Source organism: Aspergillus piperis, assembly GCF_003184755.1.
Source record: "Aspergillus piperis CBS 112811 unplaced genomic scaffold BO85scaffold_10, whole genome shotgun sequence".
NCBI lineage: Eukaryota > Fungi > Ascomycota > Eurotiomycetes > Eurotiales > Aspergillaceae > Aspergillus > Aspergillus piperis.
In genome coordinates this window covers 42,968-60,799 of record NW_020291600.1, presented here as the reverse complement: position 1 = coordinate 60,799, position 17,832 = coordinate 42,968, and the positions used below count along the sequence as shown (strand labels likewise).

At 51.2% G+C, this 17,832-nt stretch overlaps 5 protein-coding genes across 5 annotated transcripts; 2 read left to right on the top strand and 3 right to left on the bottom strand.

The window, feature by feature from the left end:
- Nucleotides 1-3,846: 3,846 nt before the first annotated feature.
- On the bottom strand, nucleotides 3,847-6,995 carry BO85DRAFT_373136 (putative cell morphogenesis protein Sog2; the record flags this gene model as incomplete). Its single annotated transcript, XM_025656066.1, has 4 exons — nucleotides 3,847-5,923; nucleotides 5,977-6,326; nucleotides 6,389-6,500; nucleotides 6,562-6,995. The coding sequence occupies 4 exons, from the start codon at nucleotides 6,993-6,995 to the stop codon at nucleotides 3,847-3,849; spliced, it is 2,973 nt and encodes a 990-aa protein (XP_025514887.1).
- A 949-nt stretch (nucleotides 6,996-7,944) lies between these two features.
- On the bottom strand, nucleotides 7,945-9,218 carry rsm25 (mitochondrial 37S ribosomal protein mS23). Its single transcript, XM_025662882.1, has 2 exons — nucleotides 8,594-9,218; nucleotides 7,945-8,501 (listed from the first exon to the last, which is right to left on the bottom strand). The coding sequence occupies exons 1-2, from the start codon at nucleotides 9,022-9,024 to the stop codon at nucleotides 8,144-8,146; spliced, it is 789 nt and encodes a 262-aa protein (XP_025514886.1). The 5' UTR covers nucleotides 9,025-9,218; the 3' UTR covers nucleotides 7,945-8,143.
- Nucleotides 9,219-9,366: 148 nt separating this feature from the next.
- Nucleotides 9,367-12,335, top strand: BO85DRAFT_421665 (pentatricopeptide repeat protein). The gene has a single exon (XM_025657940.1). The coding sequence runs from the start codon at nucleotides 9,571-9,573 to the stop codon at nucleotides 12,097-12,099; it is 2,529 nt and encodes an 842-aa protein (XP_025514885.1). The 5' UTR covers nucleotides 9,367-9,570; the 3' UTR covers nucleotides 12,100-12,335.
- A 178-nt stretch (nucleotides 12,336-12,513) lies between these two features.
- Nucleotides 12,514-14,653, top strand: BO85DRAFT_29299 (putative RecQ family helicase RecQ). The gene is made up of 4 exons (XM_025655287.1): nucleotides 12,514-12,641; nucleotides 12,704-12,822; nucleotides 12,890-12,924; nucleotides 12,974-14,653. The coding sequence occupies exons 1-4, from the start codon at nucleotides 12,562-12,564 to the stop codon at nucleotides 14,363-14,365; spliced, it is 1,626 nt and encodes a 541-aa protein (XP_025514884.1). The 5' UTR covers nucleotides 12,514-12,561; the 3' UTR covers nucleotides 14,366-14,653.
- Nucleotides 14,654-14,881: 228 nt separating this feature from the next.
- On the bottom strand, nucleotides 14,882-17,182 carry BO85DRAFT_372946 (KH domain-containing protein; the record flags this gene model as incomplete). Its single annotated transcript, XM_025656063.1, has 8 exons — nucleotides 14,882-15,530; nucleotides 15,613-15,821; nucleotides 15,924-16,088; nucleotides 16,158-16,210; nucleotides 16,294-16,315; nucleotides 16,595-16,756; nucleotides 16,829-16,908; nucleotides 16,984-17,182. 8 exons carry the CDS (start codon nucleotides 17,180-17,182, stop codon nucleotides 14,882-14,884), a joined length of 1,539 nt encoding a protein of 512 aa, XP_025514883.1.
- Between the last annotated feature and the right edge of the window lie 650 nt (nucleotides 17,183-17,832).

The window sequence follows — 17,832 nt, the reverse complement described above, 5'->3', positions numbered from 1 at the left end:
TTGAGTCTTCCTCTCGGTGACCGCCGACGGAAAGATTGCGCTACAGACCCCTATTCCTTCCCCATTGCCGTCTTCCGTTGTAGGGGCAACAGGGGGTGGTGCTAGAAGAAAAGTGGTTAAACCAAGAGCCGTGATCATAGTTTCTTACCTCCCATTGTTTTCCACTTTTCCTTCCTTGGGGTGGGACATGGGGGATGTTAACCGATCCACCCGCCCCTAGCAGATTGATAGATAGAAAAGCCCACTCAAGAGTCTCGGTCGGAGTGGATCTCACACACGCGTGGTGGCATCGGTAGGCCAACCCGAGTCAGCGACAGCCCTGGACCACACCTCCTCCCCAGTCTTAACCTCAATATCAGAATCCGGCCGGGCTCCCCCCCCCCCCCTGCAAGTGGGCTCACGCGCGGGATGAGGAATGGACTATTGACTCCGACCGCTCCGTAAGTACTTTGTAAGTGGGAGGAAACTATCGATCGACATCGTAAGATAATTATTTAAGCTCGGAGTCTGCTGAAGGGTAGAATCTTAAAAGACGTGCCAGGGGGGTGGATACATCCAGGAAGCAGTCGACCAAAACGGAGGGGGAGCAGACAATGTGGCTGGATCATTATCCAAGACCGCGCACGAATAAAGGGGCTTGACTGTCGGCGGTCTTGCGTGCGCTTGGCGCCTCACTTTAGTAGTGCACCGATCACGATGGATTTGACCCTCCAACGCAAACTCGCCTCATTATTCCGGACCTGGTCGGAGAGGCGGCAATTGGAAAGCCAAGCCCGTTTGCAAGCAAGCCGGTATAAAGAGCGGTGATGGTTCAGACCCATTTCTTCATGCCAACCTGCAGGCGACAATCTGAGAAGTATGTCCGGCTCTGCACCCTCATTGGCTCCGTGTCTAGTAAATTTGTTTTCTACTCTGATCTTGTTGAAGCGGGGCGGGGAGGCGATGCCGCTTCTCTCCGTCCGCCTGGGAATTATCATTGACAAGGCGGGATGGAATGAGTGGTGGTGGTGAATGGTGACAGGGGAAGGATGACGCCTATGGCTTTTACTGCTCTCTGGCTGGGTTCCTTTCTATTCCAACGACACCGACTTTTCAGTGGGGTTGTTCGGCCCGTAGTCGCGACGCTTGCTGCATCATCTTAGCTGATGATCCGAAAAAGTGATGCTTCCAATCCGACGATAGGCAGCCGCGAAACCGACGAGAGTGAGAGCGAATGCAGATGGGATGCCGCTGGATGGATGGATGCGATGCGATGGGCCCTGGGACTCGATGGTGGCATGGATGATAGGGAAGAAGATTCCTTGTTTGGAGACAATGTTCGATCCCGTGACAGCACCATCGGCCCTAGCCCTGTGCCCCGTGCCCTATGCAGCTTCGAGGGGTTTGCAGGATGCTTTGCTTCTGCTTCTGCTTCTGCTTCAATAAATCATCCCAGCATGTATACAGGAAGTAACTAGTCTAGGCATTGGCGGAGTGCCTGTCAGTGCTTGTCACTTCTTTCGCGACTAGCGTACTACGGCTATCCCCACTGCGACTACCATGGTTGACAGGGAAGATTAGTATCTTCCATCCAAGGCTGGCTGGAAACAATATCCGGGCAGTATACGAGCAGAAAGACGTACAAGTTTTAGAGCGCATATGCCAATTGATTGGTAATCTTGCTCAACCCTCCCTTCCAATCACTGCAGGATCAATGACCACTTTACGTTTCGTAATACATGCCTCAGGTAGTGACATAATTCTAATCGTTTACTAATTAGCATGACCAGAATGGCCAGTTCCAACAATGCTGGACGGATATTGACTGGACACTGCATCTCTCAGTCGGGTGAACCAACCTTCTCCAAGTCTAGAGCGAAAAGGCTGTGCAACTATTGCCGAATCTCCATCTATCCTACCCACATCATCGACAACCTCCCCTTACCATTGATTGACTACTATCTACCACATCCCTACAACATATACCGTTCTAGAAGATCCAAGATGCCACAAAATGCTAACCAAAGCCTATCTAAACCCCAAGAGCGCCACCCAGCGGGATCCCATCGTCCCAGCCAAGCCAAATCAAGCCACAGACAAAGACATCATAGTACCTCTCCCTCCCTCTCTCCATCCCCCTTCATCCCTCCTCACCTCGGACACAGACCCCAACCAAACATTACCCCCCAGCCAAGCATTCAAACCTCCTTCATATCCATCTCTATCCCCCCCTCCTTCAACCAGATCTTGTACAACCTACACCCCGCATAACAGGGAACAAACAGACCTCCTACACCCCCCCTGCCTACACTTCGCTTCTTCATCAGCAGCAAACAAACAAACAAACAAGTATCGAATGCATCAACAGCCTGTACCACGGACCTCCACCAAGTCCAAGCACCCCCTGGTTTATGCAGATACTGCATTGGTAATCGAACTGTATCAGCATCAATAACGCTCTCGCTCGCTTGGATCCCCCCTCTTCCATCCCCGGATGACCGTCGCAATCTCAATTCCCTCCCCTCCCCTCCATTCCATTATATTCCAAATACACCGTCCGTGCAGATTCTGCAGTCTTGTTTATGCCCCGAATTAGTGCATCTCTATTGTGTGAATTGCTAGTTGAGGTGGAATGTATCATGAGATAAAGGGGGTGGTGGTATAGATGTCTCAGTATACTACATATACTTGACACACAGAAAAATACTTCATTGTAAAAGTACATCTGTTCCACGATAGATATGTCTATGAGGGTTGTATTTCCTTCTCTGTGTATGTGAATGTGTGAAGTTGCTGTCATTGTGCAGGTAGGTACATAGGCGACGGCATATGCGAGTAATAACTAGTGTTGTTTGTGGGATATGCAGGATACCTAGATAGTAGGCTGGTGTTTACTGGCCATGAAGTAGAAGATGAGTAGTAGTATGATGTTTGCTTTGCTTGCTTGTTTGCTAACCTACCCACTGTCACTCATCTACTAAAGCACAGGTACTTCATTCGTATAGTATGCACGAGAGTTCTTGTTTGGTAATTGATAGCCTAGGGGATATAGATCCGTTACCTGCGGGCTTCTTTCGTTCTTTGCTTTGCTGGAAGCGCGCATAGCTTTACAATACTGACCTGCCCGTCAGAATGAAACATATCGTTGAGATTTGTGGTTAGCCTACAGATACAGCGCGTACCATATCGCTTTGCAGACATTCGGCTAAGCCGATCCACAATCAGCACGGACTACGATCTGACCAATACAGGCAAACAAATCACAAGAAATTCTTATTTCATTTCGATCTAGTCATTATCCATCAAAGAGAAGAACCTGGGGGTAAAAGAGAAAGCTAGAAATATGACACGCTATGCAAGGTTTCTGTCCCTGGGAATTAAAACCCCATACGCCTTTTTCCCCTTTCGCAAAAAAATAAGAAAAGACCAGATATGTAATAGTAGATGTCCCTTTTATCCCCGACTCCCTGATTTCCGAGTGTAAGATGAATGCGGACAGGGAGTGATGAACAAATAAACAAACGACTAATGGAACAAACAGGCAAACAAGGCTGAAATAAAACAAATATCAACAGTGTAGATCAGGACGGGGTGGGTGTGTATAGCTTGAGGATTCTCAACTCGAGTCACGACTGCGCACGATACAATCCAGGTATACATACTGAAACAGACGTGACCAGGCTCTCTTCCTGGTCCTTGATGATCAAACTTTGTACCTGCAAAGATCATGGGTAAGATATAGAGAGCAGCTACCCCTCGCAGCAATAAGAGCAAGCACAGAAATATGCAACAGAACTCCAATCACCGTAGCACAGACTCCAATCAATGAAACACTGCCTCCCTCATAGAACCGCAAATGCTAACGTCTCACCGACGACTGAAAAATGGCGCCTGATTGGGCATCGAGAGCAACGAGTCAGCTCTCTGAAACACATCCCCTTCGAAAAATTTGTCACTGTACGCACTTGCGGGGGTAGAAGGCACGGTTGCCTGCGCTGCTGGTCCAAGGGCAGCACTTAGCGGAGTCGCCGGGAGATGGACGGACTGCGGGGATACGCCGGAGTTCAGATGAAAGCTGCTTGCATTGGATGCGGTATTTTGGTGCTGTGAATGTTGGGATTGTAGCGGAGGCCCGTATATGGTTGCTGACGCGTTGGCTGGGGCCATATCGGCAAGGTAAGACCACGGGGAGGCATCGATCAACCGACCTGCTTCTCTGCTTGCTCTCTGGACTGGACGAAGTATGACAATGATATCACCCGGAAGAAGCTGCATACTTCGAACCTCCCTCATGTCGGTAACTAGATCGACAAAGGACTGCATGAACGCCTTGCAGAGTTGCCAGAACTCGCGCTGGTTCCGCATCCCGCCGCCGGGCTCTTTTACCTTCATGTTGGAGAGACGAAGACCCAGGGCCTCGGATACTTCTAAGCATACCCGGCACCGTCGAATCAAATTGTTCCATAGCATTAATATGCCTTCCGATTCATGTTCCTGTTCCGCTACCTCATGGCATCGCACTAGCTGACGGCGCGCCAAAGGCAACGCTTGTAGGGCAGCGGTGTAGGCAGAAGTGAGTTGATAGAAAATCTTTTCAAAAATTCGTTCCTCCTCGATCTCATCTAAGCCTGTCAAAGGATTGATTCGAGGTACAACTGCACTGGGCATTGGAGGGAAGGACTCGCCTGAACGAGGGGTCGCGAGTGACGACGGTACGGACGTGTTGATATGATTAGATCTGCTACTTGACCGGCTTCGTGCCCCATAGCTAAACGGAGTCGGAGCGAACCCAGGTGAACTGACAGCGGACTGGTAGTTTTGAGCAGCCTGGAAAGGACCGGTCGTAGTGATCTGGGGGTGCTGAATTGTGGTGTCACTTCGCAACCGACGCGTCGACAAAGAATTCTCCCTCCCTCTGGTTGGAGTGACTGTCGGTCCAAGGAAGCGGTCCGAGCTAGCTGACTCTTTGATTTCAGGTATAGATGGCTTCGTGACAGAGGGCGGCTTGCGGGTTTGGAGTGGGATACCCAGGCTCGCACAGGCATTGCGCAGTTCAACCACGCTGCCAAAAATCATGAGCATCAAGGAACGCAAGTAGCGTGGGTCACCATTGGCGACTATCTTGTCGATGCTATTGCGCAGTTGCGTTCCGACATGAGTGTACGCAATTATGCATGTTTCGCATTCCCTTTTGACAGCCTCATTCGACGAGCGCACCCCATCCACGTCGTCAGAATGATGCTCCGCGTTCTCTATGGCTTCATTTAGCCGCTCAACGTGGGTAGAAGCATTGTAGAACACAATCTCAAGACTGTTGCGCCGAGCATCATCGCGTTTGATCACATTGATCAGAGACGAAACATTCGACTGCACTTGGAAGAGTGCAAAAAGAATCCCCTTCGCACACTCGATGATAGGTTCCGCGGTTTCCCTTTCACCCTTGTGTTCTGGCAGACTCGACATTCGGTTGACAAAACCATCCTTTAAGCGCCTGCGTTCCCTCGGGCTACTGGGGCTTGAGGAGTTACTGTTGCACACGGCTGCAATGGGCCGGGTGCGAAGAATAGAGCCATAACTCAAACCCCGTAAATGACTATTCCGATACGGTCGGGTCTCGTCCAACGTCCCTAAGTCGGTATTCTTCCGAATGACTCCCATCCGCTTGTTACGCGCGGCCAGAGAGGCCTGGATGATACCTTCACTGTTGCTCCGGTTTCGTTCATTGACTCCCGCGATAGGCCTTGCGCCGGAACGTGGGAGAAATCCGCCCTGGAAGACTGACTGTCCCGAAGCAATGCGATAGTGTGATTTGAGAGGTATGGGCGGAGGTCGACACAAGGACGGTGACTTTGGGTCGGAAGAAAGATCACCGGTGCTGGGGATCACCGGAAACCGACTGCTCACTCCGCGCTTGACGGGTTTGGGGGTGTCCAACATGCCCTCGCTGGAAACATCAGCGTTAGTCGGTTACTTTCAGATGACAGATTAAGTCCATACCTAAGCTCGTTCCTCTCCACTTCCAGAGTCGTAACAGGCTGCTTGTTTTTCAAGAATCGCTTCAGCTCGGCAGTAACTGCGACCTCCTTCTCATTGTCCGTCATTGTCGAGGGGGCGAACTCTGTCTCAGACGTCTCGAGTTGCCGTCGCAGGGGGCCCCGCAAGGGGTTCCCAGCTACTTTAAGAATTTGAAGTTTGTTCATGTCGGAGATCCCCAGAGGCAAATCGTCAAGGCGGTTCTGCATTACCGATAGAACCCGGAGCGAGGACAATTTCTTGATCTCCTCCGGGAGGTGGCCGATCTTATTGCGGCTGATGTCTAAAATTTCAAGAAGCGGCAATTTGTATACCTGAATTTCCAGTTAGAAGCGCAGGATCACCCTGTAGGTCAGGCAAGCAACATAACACTTACCCCCTTGGGGAATTCTCGAAAACTATTCGCGCGAATATTGAGATATCGGAGATGGGAACATTCCGCGAATCGGTAGGGTATATGGAAAAGGTGATTATTCGATAGAGAGAGGCTGCATGACGTTAGCTTCTCTCCAAACTTGACCGTAGGCTTTGATATCCCGTATCACACACCGTTCAACTTCATCCTTGATGATGTCCACTACCGCTTCGGGTATACGGACAATGTTGGAATGGCCCAAGTCGATGGTCAATTTTGGCTTCACCACATCGCTGACTGCCTCACTACCTGCTAGGGAGCGTTTAGTCTCTTGAATACCATTTTCCACTGCTCGGCGCGCCAGTTCAATAGTTTCGTCAGGTGACAGAAGACGGGGGCCCGTCTGATGTTTCCCCAGGCTACTGCTGCGACCGTCACTAGCAGACCCGTTCACCAGTGTAACCTCGTCCTCGATTTTTGCCGCCACGTCGTTGTTAGAAGAGGAGGACGAAGACGAGAGGGTATTCTGTTCCGAAGTTCGCCTGCTAATATCCTCCTCATCCACGTCGGTTCGGTATGAACGCGGCATCCTGATGGCGTCCTCCGGGCGGACCATTGTAGAAATCATGGTTGAAGATATGAGAAAGGAGCTGTTCTATCGGCTGTGTCTGACACTGGTCGTCTTTCCAATGTACGCGAATATCGAACAATTGATCAGATGGTCAGAGAGTCTCCAAGACGAGCATTGAGACCGGAACGAAGCATGATCATCAGGCGCTGCAATAGCGACGTAGCCGTAAAACCCAAACAAAGGATACGTAAATTCTGTACAAAAGCGAAAGGCGTGTGGTGTTGAGAACCAGGTTCGAGTGTGGCGCGAGGCTGGCCCAGAGAGCTTCGGTTGGGCTTCAAACGTACGAAGGCCCGCTCGGGTTCTAATGAGAGTACGGAGGTAGGGAGGGATCGTTGGATGAAACTCTGAGCGATCACGGGTTGAGCTATCAGTTTGACAGGTTGTATTGAAGGGCTTGATCACACTGGCAGTCGGGGTTCAGAGCAAGCCGGCGTTAAGTTGATCAGTGAAACGCGAAGAGATGCAGCTGTCAGACGAGAACCACTGTCCGGCAGATTATCCGAGCATGCAGCAAAACTAAATCTCGGATTCCCGAGCACACTCTCTGTCGATGAGATGCAAGCAGATGCCAATGGATAAGATGGCCCGCAGTCTCTTGCAGGTCGAGCAAGCCGACTGACAAGAGGGTCGAGATGAATCGGAGAAACGCCTGGTCGATAACTTTCTGGGGGTTCGGGCGCGATAAGTCCGCCTCAATGATTGGCTCAGGGGACACCCGGCAGACACACTTGAAACACCACTATTGTTTGAGGTTCGCCGGCTCACGAACTGTCTTCCGACTTTCATGTTCCAGATGATTCATTGCCTCACAGCGGGGTTTCGTGGTTCCAAATCACTCTTTTGTTACAGACGTATAGTTGATACGTTGGCTCTACTGCTAGCTCTCCATGCGTGCACCTATCTATCCTCATGACCTAACCAACACAGCTGAAAAGGACTATTTATACGTGACCCAAAATCTTATTCACAGCAGGAAAGGATATAGAAAAAGCATAGAAAATAAAACAGAGCGACTCAAGAAGAAGAAGGAAAAAACATATCGACAGTCCAGTAGTGTACATAAGCCATTAGAGAGTCTGGCAAAACCCGCCTCATCCGGGGTTGACAATACTAAAACCCTCAAAAAGTAGCAAATCCCGACTTCAGGCTGCTGCCGCAACCTTCTCCGGGGCGTCATCATCCAAGCTCGTCTCTGGCTCCTCAGCAGCTTGGACTTCCGGGGCTCCGAGGAACGCAGCCATCCTCTGGTCCGAAAGCTGGGCCTGCAACTTGGCCCATTCCTTCCAACGCTCATACTCCTTGTTCTCGAGGTCCATACCGATCTCTAGACGTGTCGGTCCGAATACAGCACCAGTAGCTTCGGCTTCCTCAGCAGCAACACGTCGTTCAATGTCTTCCTGTAGACGGAGGCGGTAGAATTCGCGGCGTGCAATATCGTAAGCGGCGCTCTTGGTCATATCGGGGACATTATTGAGGAGCCAAAGCTGTCGCTGAACAACGCTATTTCACCGGAAAAGAGGACAGTTAGCATCAAATATTTGAATCATCGGCGAGATCTTCCCGCCCACAGATTAAGGACATCCTAAACGTACCTCTCACCGTCCAGGTGCTTTCCTCGCTGCTGGAGCCGGCTCCAGTTATATCTCTCAAAGTCCTTGCCGGACTTTTCAACAAGCACTCGGGGTCGGGCAAGCTCCCAGGGATGGTCGCGGAAAAATTCCTTGCGCAGTTGATCCTCCTCGTACTTGATTTCGACAGGCTGGAACATGCGGCTTGCCTTCTTCGGCTTGATGCGTTTCTCCTGGACTTCGAAGACGGCCTGCGGCCTCGATGCGCCAGGGACGGTCTTCAGGCGCTGGCGAACCAATTGGTGTTGTTGAGGTCGGTTACGCACCAGAACCTCAGTGGGGGGGACATCGTGCATTATATCAAGCCATATGGGCTTTTGGGGAAGTTTGCCGGCGGCTTTCTGTGCCACAGCGGTTTGGCGAACCCGGAGGGCCGTGAGGTTATATTTGCCCATCGTGATGTCGGACGCGGCAGCCAGAAGGCCGTGCAGAATCAGCGGGGAGGAAGGGACAAATCCGGAGAGCAACAAACCCGACGGAGGGATGAAGCAAATGACCGGCGGGACGATCAATGGACCAAGCTTAAAGATATGGACGACGACTGGCCTGGACCCAGGTGTTCGGAAGACAAGATCATGGGCAGGGAAGGTCCGGGAGTTTGGTGTTCCAGATACCTGCGCAGGTGCAAAAAAGAGGATTGGCAATGCGCGCCTCCGATTGGCCCGTCGCCGGCTCCGCCCGGTGCAAAGCCAGAGCGAACGCCAAAGCCCATAATAATAATTTGACCCAGAGCTCAACCTCGCTGTCTATCTACTGCTTCTTACGCCCTCCTACTTCTCCCCTCCTCTTGCCCTTTGGGACGTCCTTCGTCCTTGTCCCCATCTTCTTTTTCGACTACTTCCTGTCACGCTTGAAGAGCTCTCGGGCCATTTCTCTTCAAGCTGCTCGAGATTTCCTCGGGACATGCAGGGCTGATCCAATGCCACGATGTCTGCCATCTCATGCCTCCTCCCAATAGGTACCAGAACTCGACCGACCTGCGACTTCTCCCCTCGCAGCGGTTGGATACGAGTCTCCCCTCCCGTCACACTTCGATGTCAAACTCCGAACCGTTCTCCTACAATGCCTCCTTCAGACGACTCAGTTCCAGACGTGCCCGCCCTACCGCGGCGTCGTTAGCAGACCTTTTTGTCAGCTCCCTGGTCATGGCAGGCTACTGCCATGAGCACACCCCTCGCGCTAGGGGGATCTCTACGATCTCCATGAAGAATCCAGGGAACAATGTCGCTCGATGGCAGGATCGGGGGTTGACACATCGCAGGCAATTGTCGTCGAAACATCGCCTGGACTGTCTAGGCACATCGACAGGGAGTCTGCATCGTTCAAGTGCACAACGGATGATAAATTCCGGTGTTGCGTTGAGGATTGAGGATGAGGATGGTGAAGGGAACTGCTATGCGAACAGCGCCTCAGCGAGATCTTCATTCGAAGATCGCTACCGAGGCGGGGGTACAGAATCAACATTACAGTCACATGGAGGATTGCGAGAGATGGATCTGGAGAAATTGAACAGCGAGCTACCAACAGCGGACACAGCATCAACTAGCGAAGATAATTCAACTGCGAGCGACAGCGCCCCTGACGATGACAGGATTGGCCGTTTACCGGATTCGTCGAGCAAGTCGGAGAAATATCGCCATCATAAAAGAACAAGTCCAAGCAGGAAAGCATACACATCGACCTCACAATTATATCGAGCTGCCTTTGGTAGTTCACTCAACTGGAAACAGGCAGTTGATCTTGTTGCGAACGAGACACAGAAGGGACCGCCCTCAAACGAGGTATTTCCGACGGTAGACAAATCGCGGGATGCTTTGGAATACAAAACGGTTGAGGTATTTTTGGACGCTATGTGGAATGAGAGGATTTCAAACCATTACGTGTTTCGACTCTACCGAGATCTTCCCTCCCCCGGGGTTGCTTACCTGTCCAAACGCTCCAGAGGAGCACTCCTACGTCGGTTCGCCGATCCTCCAGATCGTCGTTGGGTGGATGCTCGTCGCTACCTTGCGTTGATAGAAGACATGGCCGCTGCCAAGCTGCCCATATCCCGCTCGCTCTGGAGTTCCGCTATACACCTTGCAGGACGAGCGTCTGGCAAAGTACGCAAGCAAGATGTGGTGAGGGCCATTGGACTATGGAAACAGATGGAATATCTGGCGCGTGTTAAGTCTGATGATGTCGTGTTCACCATTCTTTTCGATATCGCCATCAAAGCGAATCAGTTCACCGTCGCGGAACGACTATTGGAGGAAATGAAGAAGCGTAATATTGAATTCCGGCGTTTCGGAAAGGTCTCCAAGCTCTACTATTGTGGTATGCAAGAGGATGTTGCTGGCATTAAAGAGACATTCAATGAATTTGTTTCGAGTGGTGAGATTGTTGACACGGTTGTAATGAATTGCCTAATGGCGTCATTCATTCGTGCCGGAGATGTGGACTCAGCGAAGCAGATATATGCGGAGATGCTTGAGGCCCAAGCAAAGTCCCAAGAGACAGGGGAACTAAGCATCGAGTCGAAGCATTCAAAAACACCGCATCTCACATCGGAGATGAACCTCTATCGGAGCAGAGTGAAGAAGCTGGGTCGAGTCCTGCAAGAATCTACCTCACTGAAAGAGATCATGCCTGAACACCATCGTGCGCTTCAGCAATCGCTTCACGCAATCCCTGACACTCGAACATTCCACATATTTCTTTCATTGCACGCTTACAAAACCGCTGACATCCATGGTTTCATGTCTGTCCTTGCAGACATGGAGAAAGTGTTCGTGGTTCCGCCGCGTGGTATGATATACCTCCTGCTTTTTGACGGATTCGCTCGCAACGGGCGAAACAAGAAGGGCTGGACGGCCGAACGGCTACGTGTAGCTTGGAAAACCTATCTGCGTGCTCTCTACGAGTCGAGGACGAGACTCATTGAAATGTACCGCAGCCAAAGTGGAAAGCACATCACAGAGATCCCGGTATTGAAGGCCCCCGCCGCCATGGAGATAGGCTGGCCAACGATTTCGCGAAAGCCAAGCGGACTGTACACTCCATTGCCTTTTGCTGGCACCGCTGCCAAGGAGTGTCGCGAGGCCCAGAACGAGGATCAGAGGGTGATGGGCCAGTTCGACGAGCGCAAAGGTGTCACCCATGCCAATGAAAGCATGGCTGCTCTCGAAGAAGATATTGACGTTGACGAATTGTTTCGACAGCAAGCTCAGGACCTGCAAAATGAGCTGCAAAATGAGCCGCAAGATTCGGAAGAAATCGAACGCCGGATAGAGAATGGCGTCTTTCTTGGCCGTCGAATGGTCATCATCATTCTCCGCGCGTTCGGGGCATGCTGCGGGCCAGAGGAGCTTATGAAGGTCTGGCTGCAGATTATACGGATCTGGCAGCCGGAAAAGCGCAAGGCGCTGGACGTCCTGGCTGCCAAGGAAGAGCTAGAGAGGCAGATGAACAGACTCCAAAGGCAATATTAGCCAATTATGGAGGGTTAGATGTGGGACGGTGATACATGTACATTATAGACCTGTTATAGTAGTATATACCCTCAGGTTGAAGCCTGATAGCGGTGTTTTCAACGGCAACAGCTAAAGGCTGTCGCTTGTTATCCTGTACAGCGAACAAGCTTGTGTGCTATTAGTTTTTTGTTTCTTAAATGATATCAACAATAATGGATTCAAGAGTTGGGTCTAGAAACTCATTTCAAACTTGCTGATCTAGGGGTGTAGTATATAGTGCTATTGGCAATAGATAGAGACTCCGCTCACTAAATCAGAATCCTATCTGCCTTCCTGATTAGGATCTCTATCGATATCACGTGGCATCGCGTATCGTGCCTTCCCCGCGTCGCGTCTTCCAGCCGATGCCTCAATTCTCGATTTTGGGGAAATCTCCCAGCCTGTGCAGACATCTGTCGTGCTTCTAACGATGCTGCAGAAATGGGAAGTGGGAATCTCAAACGACGCAATGTGGATATAGACTTCTACCTCCGCCGAGTTTTCCGGAAGAAGTCCTTTCGGTATGTTCAAGCTGCCACCAGTTCCTATTGAAGTACTCGACTTAAAAGAAACTATTGTATAGACCTCTTCAGCGTGAGGTGATCACGGCGGCCATCAACGGCCATGATGTGTTCCTGCAGGCAAATACCTCATTCGGGAAAAGCCTGTGCTTTCAACTACCTGCAGTCATAAGCCATGGCGGTTGGTCTACCTGCGTCTACCACTCGAAGATCTTCATCTTTTAAATTGTGTCTGACGATATCTTTAGTGACCGTTGTGATTAGCCCTTTGCTTGCTTTGATGGTCAGCCTGCACAATATCCACTCTCGAGCGGTACTAATATGTCGTGCAGACCGATCAAGTAAAAGCGCTTCAAGCTTTGGGGGTTGCGGTAGCAACAATCAACTCGACGACTCCGATTGCAGAGAGACGTGTGATCTTAGACGACCTACTATCAGGTCATCCGAAAACCCGGCTTCTCTACGTGACACCAGAACTCTGTCAGACAGAAGGCTTTCGACGCAATCTACAGACTATCCACCGCCAAGGAGAACTGATTCGTGTTGCCATCGACGAAGCTCATTGCATTAGTGAATGGGGCCATGACTTCCGGCCGGCGTACAAAGAATTGAGCTGGTTCAAGCAAAGTTTGACTAATCCACCGATCCCAATCAGTGCACTTACAGCAACTGCAACGCCTCGTGTTCGGGAAGATATCATCAAACTTCTTGGCTTGGACGCTTCCAAGCTGAAGATCTTTAACACTCCTTCTGCACGTCCAAACATTCATTACGAGATAAGGTACCTCGACGATTATGCAAGCGACCCCACAGAGCCAGAAAACTTCCAGATCCACAACCTCGTCTCATGGCTCCAGTCTGTCCAGGCCCGCAGAGAGGCCGTCACTGGCTCTGCGCCCGCCACGCTTGCCCCGATATCTGGGATTATCTATGTGCCTCTCAGAACCGTATCCGATAAACTAGCCCCTGCTTTATCAGCAAGCTGGCCCGGCCGTATTCACGCTGTGGCTTACCACGCTGGTTTATCCTCTGAAGACCGTACGCGTATCCAGTCCGAATGGACATCATCTAAGTCATTCCCTAAGCATGGAGGTAATGAGAACGAATCACCGCAACAACCGGCATTTTACATTATCGTCGCTACTACTGCATTCGGTATGGGCATTGATAGCCCACACGTCCGCTTCGTTGTTCATTGGAGTCCGCCGCGGAGCTTCGAAGGTTTCGTTCAAGAATCCGGTCGCGCAGGTCGCGACGGTCATGCCGCCGCATCCATTGTCTACTACAACACGCAAGAGCGAGATAGGATTCTTGATCGTCTGCAACGAGACATTGAGAACGCTCGCAATCGCACTGGCGCGCACATGAGCAACCAGAACAGCAAGGCACAAACCACCGTTCAGAATCAGCTTGCTCGACTAGCTAGCTTTCAGAAGGTGATCAGCTACTGTGAGAATACCACAAGATGCAGGCATGACCTGATCAAGGATTTCTTTGGGGATTTCGAACTTGAGAAGATGGGTTCCCAAGTCCCTACGTCGGGGATGAGAACTAATGGTTCCACTGATTCACCATGTGACTTTGCTTGTGACTTCTGCAAAGAAGGTTCTCACGCTCTTGCCCAGCGAAAGGCGAGAATGGCGCCCGAAAGCCACACAGACGACTTTGCCGACATGGACGTCCCGTGGTATATGCAAAAGATGTTCCCGGGGGTATTTTCCTGAGGTTGATCCTTAGAAGTTTGAGTATCTCTTATAGGTTTCATATATATTGCGACAAGAATTTTCAACGATACTGGGGTATAGATACTGGCCATCTTGCTGGTCGACCACTGACATGACTTGCTTGTCAAGCCAGCGTACGCGAAAGATACCAGTATTACGGTTCAATACCGTGTGGAATGATGTTTTATACCACCCCAAAGAAGAGGCGTGCACACATCCTACCAGAGCCAACGCAATGGGCAAGCCAGATAATTCGCTAAGCAAAACAGCAAAAGTTTCTTTTAGCTTCAGAAATGAGCGCAGATTTCCGGCTTTGCTCTACAGACTTTAGCAACACAGACCAAACCTCGGTCGAATAAGAACGAAAGAACGGACTAAAGGTACAGACAGCCTAGAGGCAGCTCGGTCGTCGATGGGGCTCACTGGCAGGCAGGTATCCATTGCGCCTGCATAGAATCACCGTTTCATACTCTTGAATAAGCATAGCCTTCTTTGATTCTCTGCTTTGGGCTACTGCTATGGCAGCTTCCCAAGCATCACCTCACAGTCCTGGAGGGGGAGGGACCTAAATCGAACAAAGCAGTTAATACTTAGGCTTGGCCACAGAACATTAAGTCGACGGATTGTACTTACAGCACTATAGCTACCGCCGGGCGGAGGAGGTGGCGGAGAGCCCGATCCCGGAGGGGGAGGAGGGGGAGCCTCGCTGGCGGGAGGCGGCGGCGGCGGAGCGGGGCTCTGGGACTGTTGCTGTTGCTGTTGCTGCTGCTGCTGAGCAGCCGCCTGGTAGTACTGGTAGTAGGCAAGGTAATTCTGGTAACCGCCGTAGGCAGCATATGGGTCGGTTCCGTAGTATTGAGCATACTGGGCACTGTAGTCGGGAGTTCCGGTTCCCGAACCGCCAGCAGCACCTGCGGCTTGGGTCGACGGGCTGGCAGAGGTAGATGGCGAGTTCTGGTGATGGTTGCTACCATATCCGCCGCCGCCGCCACCACCACCGCCGTAACCTCCGCCATAGTGATAGCGGTCTCCGCGCTGGCCGCCATAACCGCCGTAGCTGTGCTGGGGCGGGTTCTCCTTGAAACGCTGGTACTGTTCGCGGACGTTGGCTAGTAGATCCTCACACAGGGCCTTTGCACTCTGGACATCATTCGGGTCGGGACCACTGCAGAATGAAAGTGATAAGTATCGGTACAAGCTGTTTCCGGTGCTGCAGGGACAGGAAGGGGTATAGATGCGTTACGTACGCTACGTGCAGGAACATCGGCTCATCGCTTTCCCTGCCAGTACTGGGCTCCATGAAACCAGAGCCACGGCCTTTGATTTGAACCTTGCAGCGAGTCTTCTGCTGGATGTGCTTCACGTAGGCACCGCCCTGTCCGACGACTTGAGCGCGAAGGTTGAAGCCAGGGATCGGTTCGAGATCGACAGGGATGCGCTCCTCGGGCCATTTACGCTGTATACCATTAGTTGTCTATAGACTTCTTTCTGGGGTGTTGAATCTGGAAAGGAAGGGACGGAGAGAGTAGCTGGTGCTGGTATGGTGTGAAGGACGTACACGACCGTACTCATCACGCTCTACTTGCTCGGGTTCGCGACGACGGAACCGGCGCTCATCAACCAGGTTGGGGAGTTCCTTCTTCATGAGATCGTCGATCAAGGCGACGGCCTTTTCGAGGCCTTCCTTGTTTGTGCTCGTTACGTGGAGATAGAGCGGGGGGTTCTGGGTGGAGATTGCGTGTTAGTAATTCAGATAGTCTGAATCAACGGGGGAGTTGGTATATGAACGTACCGCGGCGGTGGCCATGCTCTTATCGGGATAATAGTTTCCTCTCGTAGTGACATCTTAAAAAGAGAACAAAAATGATGAGCTTCCTTCTTGTAGTCAAACGTTTGATAATAATATGAATATGGAATGAAAGGCGTACCGGCGCCAGTTTCTTCTTTGATCTAAATGTCACGCAGCGGAGGTCAGCAGATGCAAATGAGGGCAAGTGTTGGGATGCTATTGCAAGATGTTGACTTGGGTGAGCTTTAGCCATAACCGCAAAACGAATCATTGGAGAAAAGAAAAAGGACAGGGGTAGAAGTAACGAGGCCAAAAACGAGCAAGCAAAACCAAGCAAGAAGGCGCATGGCGAACGACGGAAGCCAGCAGCTAGCTAGCTTGCGACAGGTTTTGGGCTTTGGGCCTGGGCAGGATCAGCGGATATATATAGGAGTAATTACCATCTTCTGAGTAGAGCCTTTGGTCAGCGTGTAACGGTTGCGCAAGTCATTAATCTCAATATCCTTGATATAGTCTCCATCAGCAACGTAGATCTCTGCGTTCAACTTTCCAGATGCGTCGCCGCTGGCAGGTGAGCCGGATGTTGGTACGGGGCTTGCGGTCTAGGTAGTGGAAACCAGAGTCAGCATATTGTGTTATCCTTTGCGTTGCGACCAGCAATGGGCGTTGCTTACCGAGCGAATTGGAGGGACGTCGACATGTTGAATGCCCTTCTTCGCTTGCAACTGGGCGTTGATCTTTGCCGCAGCGGCAGCTGTGTATGACTCCAACGTTAATTCTGCTGCTACACACGTTTCCTCTTGCCATTATCATAAAGGGACGAACGTACCAGCGGCGGCAGCGGGATCGGTCTTCTTCGCAGGGTCTGCGCTAGGGCTCCGAGGCTCACGACTGAGAGGGCTGCGAGCTCGAGTCGATTCGGACTGTCGCGACGAGGGAGACCGAGAGCGGCGGTCGAAGCGCGACGGGCGTCGCACTTCCGGCTCGGTCTGATCAAAACGAGAGCGTTTCGAGCGGCGATCGTCCATAGTATCGGCAATGTAGGAAGTGAGAGGTTAAGAGAAGGGAAAGGGATAAGTGACGTCTAAGGTGAGAATGAAGGGCGTGAGGCAAGGCAGCAAGGTAGGCTCCGAAAAGGCCAAGATAAACTTGCCAAAGACTTTCGCAGGCGGTGGAGTTTGGAACGATCCGCCCCGGTTTGGCCGCTAAAGAGGATTCGACTCGAGATAGTTTAGTGGCCCAGCGAAAAAGTAGCAGAAACTAAGCAAGAAATGGCCAGCCACGGGGGGTGCCGAGCTGCCACTCCGGAGAACTTAGTAGCGGCCCTTTTTGCGCTTGGGAGCCAATAATAGGCCTAGTGTTTTAAGTGTGTGTAGTAAGTAGATAGTGTGCCCGTACTGACAGTACAGGGTCCTTTGGATCCAATATTTTCCTTTGGAGAGGTAGTAGGCAGGTAGATAAACACAACAAATCAATCGAACATTGCGTAAGATGCACTAAATGTATCTATAAGTTGATCAACTACCAAGTAGTAACCACTAGAAACAATAGAATCGATGAAGAAACGAAGATGCAAGAGCCCCGATCATGTGAGTTCACAATACCCAACTAACCCCAAAACAGCCAAGCGTACAAAACAACTATCTACCAGTAGTTCAGTAACTATGTATGGTAAGTA

Bases quoted from the DNA above. Each gene is read 5' to 3' on its own strand.
- rsm25 (XM_025662882.1), bottom strand. From the start codon at position 9,024: ATGGGCAAATATAACCTCACGGCCCTCCGGGTTCGCCAAACCGCTGTG. The intron at 8,502-8,593 runs GTACGTTTAGGA...CCGGTGAAATAG, and splicing joins AAGCACCTGGACGGTGAGAG to CGTTGTTCAGCGACAGCTTT.
- BO85DRAFT_421665 (XM_025657940.1), top strand. From the start codon at position 9,571: ATGCCTCCTCCCAATAGGTACCAGAACTCGACCGACCTGCGACTTCTC.
- BO85DRAFT_29299 (XM_025655287.1), top strand. From the start codon at position 12,562: ATGGGAAGTGGGAATCTCAAACGACGCAATGTGGATATAGACTTCTAC. The intron at 12,823-12,889 runs GTTGGTCTACCT...CGATATCTTTAG, and splicing joins TGCAGTCATAAGCCATGGCG to TGACCGTTGTGATTAGCCCT. The intron at 12,925-12,973 runs GTCAGCCTGCAC...TATGTCGTGCAG, and splicing joins GCCCTTTGCTTGCTTTGATG to ACCGATCAAGTAAAAGCGCT.